This window comes from Rutidosis leptorrhynchoides, chromosome 6, assembly GCF_046630445.1.
Source record: "Rutidosis leptorrhynchoides isolate AG116_Rl617_1_P2 chromosome 6, CSIRO_AGI_Rlap_v1, whole genome shotgun sequence".
Lineage (NCBI taxonomy): Eukaryota > Viridiplantae > Streptophyta > Magnoliopsida > Asterales > Asteraceae > Rutidosis > Rutidosis leptorrhynchoides.
The window spans coordinates 186599296-186609672 of record NC_092338.1 but is presented as its reverse complement, the minus strand read 5'-3'; the positions used below and the strand labels follow the sequence as shown (position 1 = coordinate 186609672).

The following is a 10377-nucleotide window of genomic DNA, read 5'->3' as shown; positions in this document are numbered from 1 at the left end:
TGTTGGTGATGATTATATTATGGATGAACCCCCAAGAGTTGAAAGTGAAAAAAATGATGCTTCAAATTCAGGGAAGTTAACATTATATTCATTAGTTTGAGATGCTGGCTTAAGACCTTCATTCATGGATTTCCAATTAACCAACATAACAAGATCAGGCGAGCATATATTAAACCTGGACCTTATCAACTACGTAAGTCAAAGTATTCTCAAAGTTCAAGTGGTTCAAGTGGTTCAAGTAGTGGTAATCGAAGCTTTCAAGAAGCTTGGTTTCGTAAATTTTGGTGGTTAGAATATTCTAAGAAAACTGATGATGCATATTGTTTTCCATGTTACCTTTTTAATAAGAAGCCTATAGGACGAGCCGTTTCAGAAACATTCATCAAGCAAGGGTTCAAAAATTGGAGAAAAATAAATTGTGGCCAAGATTGTCCTTTCGTCAAACATGAAGGAAAAATTTAAGCTTCAGCTCATAATTATTCTGTGAAATGTTATGAAGATTTAAAAGGATAAATAGGTCATGTAGATCATGGGATTGAGAAACAGACAATAAAGAGATCATAGATAGTAGGGTTTGAGTTAGAACTTCTGTTGAGACAATTAAATGGCTCACAATGCAAGCTTGTGCTCTTAGAGGTCATGATGAGCGATCTGGTTCAAAAAAATCAAGGAAATTTCCTTGAATTGTTAAAGTTAATTGCTTCTTATAATAAAGATGTTGAAAAAGTTGTGCTGCAAAATGCTCCTCAAAATGCCAAATATACTTCTCCGGATGTGCAAAGGGAAATTTTGCAAATATTTGCTAGAAATGTGCAACAATTGATTCGAGATGAAATTGGAAAATCCAAATTTTGTTTGATAGTTGATGAGTGTCGAGATGAATCTAAAAAGGAGCAAATGGCAATTGTTGTGAGATTTGTAGATCGAGAGGGGTACTTTAAAGAGAGATTTTTAGACTTGGTTCATGTAAAAGATACAAGTGCTTTAACTTTGAAAAATGAAATCTTGTCTTCTTTATCTTTTCATAAGCTTGATGTTAAAGATATTCGAGGTCAATGATATGATGGAGCTAGTAACATGCATGGAGAATTGAACGGGTTACAAGATTTAATATTGAAGGAATGCCCTTATGCCTATTATATTCATTGTTTTGCCCATCAGTTGCAACTAGCTTTAGTTTCAGCATCTAAAGATGTGGTTGAGGTGCACAAATTTTTTGAGAATCTTAACTTTATTATTAATGTCATTGATTCTTCTTCTAAGCATCACGATCAGTTACAAGATGCTCAGATTAGTGAAATTGCACATCTGGCTGAAATTGGAGAGCTTGAGAGTGGCAAAGGAGCAAATCAAATTCGAGGTTTGCAAAGACCTGGAGATACAAGATGAAGTTTACATTATCGATCCATACGTAGCTTGTTGAAATTGTATGGTCCCGCCATTGTTGTCCTATGTGAAATTTCTATTAACGGGTTTACTCCTTCTCAAAGAGGAGATGCTTCATTTTCTCTTACCGAATTATTGTCATTTGATTTTGTTATTGTTATGCATTTGATGAAGAAGATAATGAAATCAACCGACAAGCTTTGTCAATCTTTACAACGTAAATCTCAAAATATAGTTAACGCTTTGAGTTTGGTTTCCACAACAAAATTGTTGATTCAGAATCTAAGGGATCAAGGATGGCAGTTACTTTTGAAAAAAGTTGCTGTTTTTGTGGATCTAATAGCATTCAAGTTCCTGAAATGACACAAACTTACAAAGATATTATTCGATCTCGTTCAAAAAAAGATAATGTAACTGTCGGACATCATTATCGAGTTGATGTGTTCATTGCTGCTATTGATAGTCAGTTGCAAGAGTTGAATTCTAGATTCAATAAGTCAGTGGCAGAACTTCTTCAGCTAAGTGTTGCTTTAGACCCAAAAAAACCCTTCAATAAAAGTGACATATGTAAGTTAGCAAAAACGTTCTATCCTTCAGACTTTACAGAGTAAGAAATGATACATTTAAAACTTGAGTTCAACATTATGAGCTAGATGTGCTTAAGCATCCAGAGTTAAAAAAAGGTTCAAACTGCTGCTGAGTTATGTAGAGGCCTACGAGAAACTAAGAAGTCAGAATTGTATCCTTTTCTTGATAGATTGATTCATCTTATATTAACTCTTCCCGTTTCAACTGCCACAAGTGAAAGAGCTTTCTCATCAATGAAAATTGTTAAAACAGGGCTTCATTGCAGCATGGGTGACGATTTTCTTAGAAATTGCTTAATTCTTTACATTGAGAGCGATATTGTTGAAAGCCTTTCAATAGATGAGATAATAGATGATTTCGCTAACAAGAAACGTAGGCGTGTTCAACTTCAGTTTCCAAAGGTACAATATTAACCACTAACTTTTTTAGTGTATGTTTATACATATTTAACTTATACACATATTATAACTATTTTGTAGGTTACTCGATGAGAAAATGGATCAATACGTGGTAGATATTAATATATTATTTTGATGATTTCTTTTGAAAAACGTGTTCTTTTATTTAAAAATGATCGTCGTTTTCACTCTTTTGTAATGATATATTATTATTATATGGATTTGTTATAATTGATCATCAATTAGGTACGGAGAACGTTTATTATTGATTGAGTGATTATGTTAAAAAAAATTATGCTGCGTAAGCATCCCCTAATATGAAATCCTGGCTTCGCCTCTGAGTGCGCATTTGTTATCACAAAGAATAGTTGGACGAGTAGGCGGAAGAACATGCAATTCAACAAAAGATGAGTGATCCAAACTATTTCAGCTGCGGTGTTTGTTAAAGCACAATATTCTGATTCACAACTATAGCGAGCAACTTTAGGTTTTTTCTTCACACGCCAAGTAACCAAATTTCCACCAAGAAAGATAGAATAACCATAAGTTAAACATCTTGTTTCCATACACATAGCCCAATCTGCATCTGAATATCACAAGATAGTAGGTCCAAGTAAATGTAGAAAGGATAAACCATAATTAATTGTACCCTTAACACATTGCAAAATTCGTTTAACAGCCTGAAAGTGATCTACTATAGGTGATTGTAGAAACTGACTCACTTGGTTAACCGCATATGAAATGTCTGGTCTCGTGATTGTAAGATATTGGAGAGCACCAACAAGAGAACAATATGGTGTAGGATCCGAGAAGATGACACCCTTGGAGGTAAAAATATTGGCAACTGCAAGTGGATTAGTTGTGGGCTTGGATTCTAGGAGTTTTGCACGTGTCGGTATATCATGAGCATACTTAGTTTAGCTCAAGAATAAACTAGTGGTAGTGTAGGAAACTTCAAGCCCTAAAAAGTAACTGAGACGACCAATATCATTGATGGAAAACTCCTTATATAGTCGTGATATGAACCGGTTAACTGTAGTTAAATTATTATCAATGAGAATAATATCGTCAACGTATATTAGCAAATAAAGCAAACAAGAATCTCGTTTATAGACAAATAACGAGGGGTCAACACAACTACAAGTGTATCTGAGATGAACAAGAAATGTACTTAAACATTGAAACCAAGCGCGAGGCGCTTGCTTGAGTCTATGTAAAGCGTGTTTTAAGTTACACACATGTGTTGGTTGTTGAGGATCAATGAATCCAAGAGGTTGTTCCATGTGCACGGTTTCAATGAGATGCCCATTTAGAAAAGCATTTTTGACATCAAGTTGATGAAGCGACCATTTATTCAAGGTAGCAAGTGAGAGAACAATGTGTATCGTAGAAGCTTTAACAACTGGACTAAAGGGTATGAAATTTTCTATTATTATTTCTCTATTTCAGGAACAAATCATGTGAAAGAGTGGATGTAGCAAGAAGATGACAAAGACCAACCTTAAAGGTGCATGAGTGATGCATATAATTATAGTAAGGGAATTTGACAAGGTGTGCTTAGGATGGGGTGCCCGAAAGTTTTTGGGTTAAGATGAGGTTTTAACTTAGAGTATTATGTTTAAGAAGGGATTACACGCTTCCGCAAGTGTCATCCAGTGAGTGTGTGATGTATCAAGGGAATGAGGAGGCCGTTGAGTTGACCCGTTGGTTAGAGAAACTCGAATCAATATTTTGCATCTGTAATTGTGGGGATGTCGACCGGGTGAAGTATGCTACCCACACTCTAAGTGGTCTTGCTTTAATTTGGTGGAATGCCTATGCCCAAACTATAGGGCTAGATGCTACAAATGCCATACCATGGCCCGTCTTGAAATGAATGATGACTGACAAATTCTGCCCGAGGAACCAGATTCAGAAACTGGAAATTAAGTTCTGAGAATTGAAGGTTAAAGGCACTGACATTGAGACCTATGCCAACCGATTTATAGAGTTGGCTACCTTATGCCCGGACATGATACCTACTGAGTAGAAGAAAATCGAGAGGTACATGGAGGGTCTTCCTGAAGAAATTCAGGGAAATGTTATTGTTGCGGGGAAAGAGACCTTGGATGGAGTGATACCGATGGCTAAGAGAAGAAAGGCTGCAGCCAATAAACAAGCCGTGGTTAAGACTAGTGAGGGCTAGAGGAAATTTGTGATGCTTAAGGGTCGAATCAAGGTTCAAACAAGAAAGTTGAGAATAATTCCAAAGGAGGTTATGCTTGAAAGCAACCGTTTTGCAAGCGTTGTGAAAAGCATCATTCTGGTTGGTGCACAGTTATGTGCTTGAAGTGTAATCAAGAAGGGCATATAGCTAAGAATTGTAAAGTGCCAAATCCATCACCTAACACACCTTCTACTAAAGCCAATACCCAAATTCCTACATGCTATGATTGCGGAGGAGCTGGACACTTTCGTAATCAATGCCCAAAGAAAAGGGGAAATGCTGGTAATGCTAGTAATACTAGTAATACTAGTAACACTAGTAATGCTGAGAATGCTAAAAGTAGAGCTTTTGTGATGACTGCCGAGAAAGCCCGTGATGATGAGGAAGAAGGATGAAGAGGCACAAGGAAGAGAATTTGGCATCTACAAAGTCCTTTGAAAAACTTTCATAGTGTTCTTTATGTTTTAGTACATATGTATTTTGGAAATTTTGTTAAGTTTTTGAGATACCCTGATTATCTTTCTTCTTTAAATGAGTGAATAATATTTCTATCTTCTGTTTAAACCCCCATCTTCTAGAGAAATAGATATTGATTAGAATGACATTAGTGGAAAGTTGATCACCAAATTTCAACTTAATGGAGCGATAGAATTATGAGTTAGAATAATATAATGACGCCTGATCAACATGGTTATATTATGATAAGTCATACAATTCTAATGCATCCTAATAGTGATAGGGTCTGATCAACCTTATGACTACCGCGTACCATTACCTGACTCCTTTATCCCTCTATTGTAAACTAAAAATATCAACTTTGGATGTCATATTATCCGAGGCCTCAAAATTTCTTTCGTTTTTAAAAATTAACCACTCTCGCATTAAAGATGTACTAGTGGTTAGAGACTTTCCTGAAGTATTTTCTGAAGAACTTCCTGGCCTCCCTCCCCAACGACAGGTCGAGTTTCAAATCGAATAAACTCCCGGTGCTGCACCTATTGTAAAGTCACCATACCAATTAGCATCGAGGTTTGCAAAGGTTGTACAAGGTCTAAACTTGATTATGGTGGATACGCAAACAATTGTAAAATAACTCTTAAGTTCACTTAGGATTTTCATTTGTCATATGGATAAATTTATGATTAAGTCAATATATCTCTAGGTTGAAGACCTGGTCATACACTCTCATTCATTTCATTCGTGGAATTATCTTCATCTTTTCCTGTGCTCTTTAAGGTGATTATCATAGTCCCATTTTTACTGTTTTTATATTTTGGGATGAGACACATGCTTGCTTGTAAATGTTTTACGATTTAGACACAACTAACTTGAAAAACTTTATATGCAACTGGATGAGACTTCTGTTAAACTTGTATTTATACATGCTAAATCCCCACTAGATAATATCATTAATTGCATGAATTTGAGTTGAAAAACTTAATTATTGATGGTAACGCTATGGGAGCAACGTCCCTATCCATTGACAGATGTCAAGTGGGTACATAATAATGAAAGCGTGGTACGACGGTACCATGGGGTATTAATTGTTTAGTTCGATATTATACTCATGGCATATACTTTAATTTTTGATATATGATTTATATCGGATTTTTATAACTAAATCTTGTGGTTTAAAAATCTTGATTGTTGATATAAACCTATGAATTTCATTCAACCTTTGTGTTGACATTTTAAGCATGTTTGTCTCATGTTATAATTAGCTTTCTGATGCTAGCTACTGTGCTGTTGATGATTGCCTGCTTTGCTTGCTGCATTGGAGTCCATCATTTTTATTTATCATTTAATATCTAGACATTTGTCATTGGATTAAAGATGTAAAGCATTATTAATTTTCTGCTGCAATACAATAAATATTTTATAAAACGTCTCATATACAGTCGTTCTCGTTTGTACACTTGTGTTATGATATTGAAAAGTCACAAATATCCCTGGCCCTATTTGGGGGTGTGACAGATTGGTATCAGAGCCAGGTTGTTATAGAGAACCAGGATTGCATATTATGTGAAATGTCCCGTTCTTATTGATTATAAACGTTCCATATTAATTGATTTCGTTGCGAGGTTTTGACCTCTATATGAGACGTTTTTTCAAAGACTGCATTCATTTTATAACAAACCATAACCTTTATTTCATCAATAAAGGTTTAAAAAGCTTTACGTAGATTATCAAATAATGATAATCTAAAATATCCTGTTTACACACGACCATTACATAATGGTTTACAATACAAATATGTTACAACAAAATAAGTTTCTTGAATGCAGTTTTTACACAATATCATACAAGCATGGACTCCAAATCTCGTCCTTATTTAAGTATGCGACAGCGGAAGCTCTTAATAATCAACTGAGAATAAACATGCTTAAAACGTCAACAAAAATGTTGGTGAGTTATAGGTTTAACCTATATATATCAAATCATAATAATAGACCACAAGATTTCATATTTCAATACACATCCCATACATAGAGATAAAAATCATTCATATGGTGAACACCTGGTAACCGATATTAAGAAGATGCATATATAAGAATATCCCCATCATTCCGAGACACCCTTCGGATATGATATAAATTTCGAAGTACTAAAGTATCCGGTACTTTGGATGGGGTTTATTAGGCCCAATAGATCTATCTTTAGGATTCGCGTCAATTAGGGTGTCTGTTCCCTAATTCTTAGATTACCAGACTTAATGAAAAGGGGCATATTCGTTTTCGATAATTCAATCATAGAATGTAGTTTCACGTACTTGTGTCTATTTTGTAAATCATTTATAAAACCTGCATGTATTCTCATCCCAAAAATATTAGATTTTAAAAGTGGGACTATAACTCACTTTCACAGATTTTTACTTCGTCGAGAAGTAAGACTTGGCCACTGGTTGATTCACTAACCTATAACAATATATACATATATATCAAAGTATGTTCAAAATATATTTACAACACTTTTAATATATTTTGATGTTTTAAGTTTATTAAGTCAGTTGTCCTCGTTAGTAACCTACAACTAGTTGTCCACAGTTAGATGTACAGAAATAAATCGATAAATATTATCTTGAATCAATCCACGACCCAGTGTATACGTATCTCAGTATTGATCACAACTCAAACTATATATATTTTGGAATCAACCTCAACCCTGTATAGCTAACTCCAACATTCACATATAGAGTGTCTATGGTTGTTCCAAAATATATATAGATGCGTCGACATGATAGGTCGAAACATTGTATACATGTCTATGGTATCTCAAGATTACATAATATAAAATACAAGTTGATTAAGTTATGGTTGGAATAGATTTGTTATCAATTTTCACGTAGCTAAAATGAGAAAAATTATCCAATCTTGTTTTACCCATAACTTCTTCATTTTAAATCCGTTTTGAGTGAATCAAATTGCTATGGTTTCATATTGAACTCTATTTTATGAATCTAAACAGAATAAGTATAGGTTTATAGTCGAAAAAATAAGTTACAAGTCGTTTTTGTAAAGGTAGTCATTTCAGTCGAAAGAACGACGTCTAGATGACCATTTTAGAAAACATACTTCCACTTTGAGTTTAACCATAATTTTTGGATATAGTTTCATGTTCATAATAAAAATCATTTTCTCAGAATAACAACTTTTAAATCAAAGTTTATCATAGTTTTTAATTAACTAAACCAAAAAAGCCCGCGGTGTTACTACGATGGCGTAAATCCGGTTTTATCGTGTTTTTTGTGTTTCCAGGTTTTAAATCATTAAGTTAGCATATCATATAGATATAGAACATTTGTTTAGTTGATTTTAAAAGTCAAGTTAGAAGGATTAACTTTTATTTGCGAACAAGTTTATAATTAACTAAACTATGTTCTAGTGATTACAAGTTTAAACCTTCGAATAAGATAGCTTTATATATATGAATCGAATGATGTTATGAACATCATTACTACCTTAAGTTCCTTGGATAAACCTACTGGAAAAAAGAAAAATGGATCTAGCTTCAACGGATCCTTGGATGGCTCGAAGTTCTTGAAGCAGAATCATGACACGAAAACAAGTTCAAGTAAGATCATCACTTGAAATAAGATTGTTATAGTTATATAAATTGAACCAAAGTTTGAATATGATTATTACCTTGTATTAGAATGATAACCTACTGTAATAAACAAAGATTTCTTGAGGTTGGATGATCACCTTACAAGATTGAAAGTGAGCTAGCAAACTTGAAAGTATTCTTGATTTTATGTAACTAGAACTTGTAGAATATATGAAGAACACTTAGAACTTGAAGATAGAACTTGAGAGAGATCAATTAGATGAAGAAAATTGAAGAATGAAAGTGTTTGTAGGTGTTTTTGGTCGTTGGTGTATGGATTAGATATAAAGGATATGTAATTTTGTTTTCATGTAAATAAGTCATGAATGATTACTCATATTTTTGTAATTTTATGAGATATTTCATGCTAGTTGCCAAATGATGGTTCCCACATGTGTTAGGTGACTCACATGGGCTGCTAAGAGCTGATCATTGGAGTGTATATACCAATAGTACATACATCTAAAAGCTGTGTATTGTACGAGTACGAATACGGGTGCATACGAGTAGAATTATTTATGAAACTGAACGAGGATGTAATTGTAAGAATTTTTGTTAAGTAGAAGTATTTTGATAAGTGTATTCAAGTCTTTCAAAAGTGTATAAATACATATTAAAACACTACATGTATATTGATGTGAAGCGAGGTGTATATAAAATAGTTTATATTTTACTAGGAAAAACTATTAAATACGATACAATTTTACACAAGATATTTATTTATTTATAGAATGGATATACTTAAACCTTGCTACAACACTTATAGGCAGTGTACCTAATCGTACAGTAGTGTAGTTTTTAGTAAGTCCGGTTCGTTCCACAGGGAAATCTTTAAACAAAGCTCAACGCTATATTAGTTTACTTTTATAAAAATACAAATATATATATAAGTAATATTATTATTATAAAGGGGGGTTTTTTACCGTTTAATGACCGGTTTGTCGCTTTTAAAACTTTAGTCGCAGTTAAAACCTAATGTAAAATATAAAATAAATACAAGACTTAAATTAAAGCGTAAAGTAAATAACAATAATGAAATTGCGAATAATAAAATTGCGATAATTAAAAAGTACGATAATTAAAAGTGCGATTAAATAACAATAAATAAAAGTGCGATAATTAGAAGTGCAATTAAATATAAAATAAAGGAAATTAAATATGAAATAAAAGAATTATGCTTATTTAAACTTCCGTAATCATGATGTTTGACGTGTTGATTTTAGTTTTATGCCCATGGGTTAATTGTCCTTTGTCCTGGATTATTCAATATGTCCGTCTGGTTTTTTGTCCATAACAGTCCATCAGTCATAAATATAAAGTGCGAGTGTCCTCATCAAATTATTATTATACCCGAAGTTAAATATTCCAACTAATTGGGGATTCGAATTGTAACAAGGTTTTAATACTTTGTTTAATGAATACACCAGGTTATCGACTGCGTGTAAACCAAGGTTTTACTACTTTGTTAACAATTACACCAATTACCCTTGAATGTAATTTCACCCCTGTTTTAATTATTCTAGTGGCTATTAATCCATTCCCGTGTCCGGTTAAATGAACGATTATTCGTACATATAAATACCCCGCCCATCGTGTCCGATCGAGTGTATATGGTAATTTATAGGGACGCCCAATTGTAAATCTTTATATTAATATTAACAAACTTTCATTTAGTTAAACAAATATAAAGCCCAT

At 33.4% G+C, this 10377-nt stretch overlaps 2 protein-coding genes across 2 annotated transcripts; both read left to right on the top strand.

Annotated features, from left to right (window-relative positions):
• Positions 1-642: 642 nt before the first annotated feature.
• On the top strand, positions 643-1389 carry LOC139854306 (uncharacterized). Its single transcript, XM_071843617.1, has 2 exons — positions 643-1051; positions 1172-1389. The coding sequence occupies exons 1-2, from the start codon at positions 643-645 to the stop codon at positions 1387-1389; spliced, it is 627 nt and encodes a 208-aa protein (XP_071699718.1).
• Positions 1390-1682: 293 nt separating this feature from the next.
• Positions 1683-4557, top strand: LOC139854305 (uncharacterized). The gene is made up of 3 exons (XM_071843616.1): positions 1683-1993; positions 2096-2375; positions 4402-4557. Exons 1-3 carry the CDS (start codon positions 1683-1685, stop codon positions 4555-4557), a joined length of 747 nt encoding a protein of 248 aa, XP_071699717.1.
• The last annotated feature ends 5820 nt before the right edge of the window (positions 4558-10377 follow it).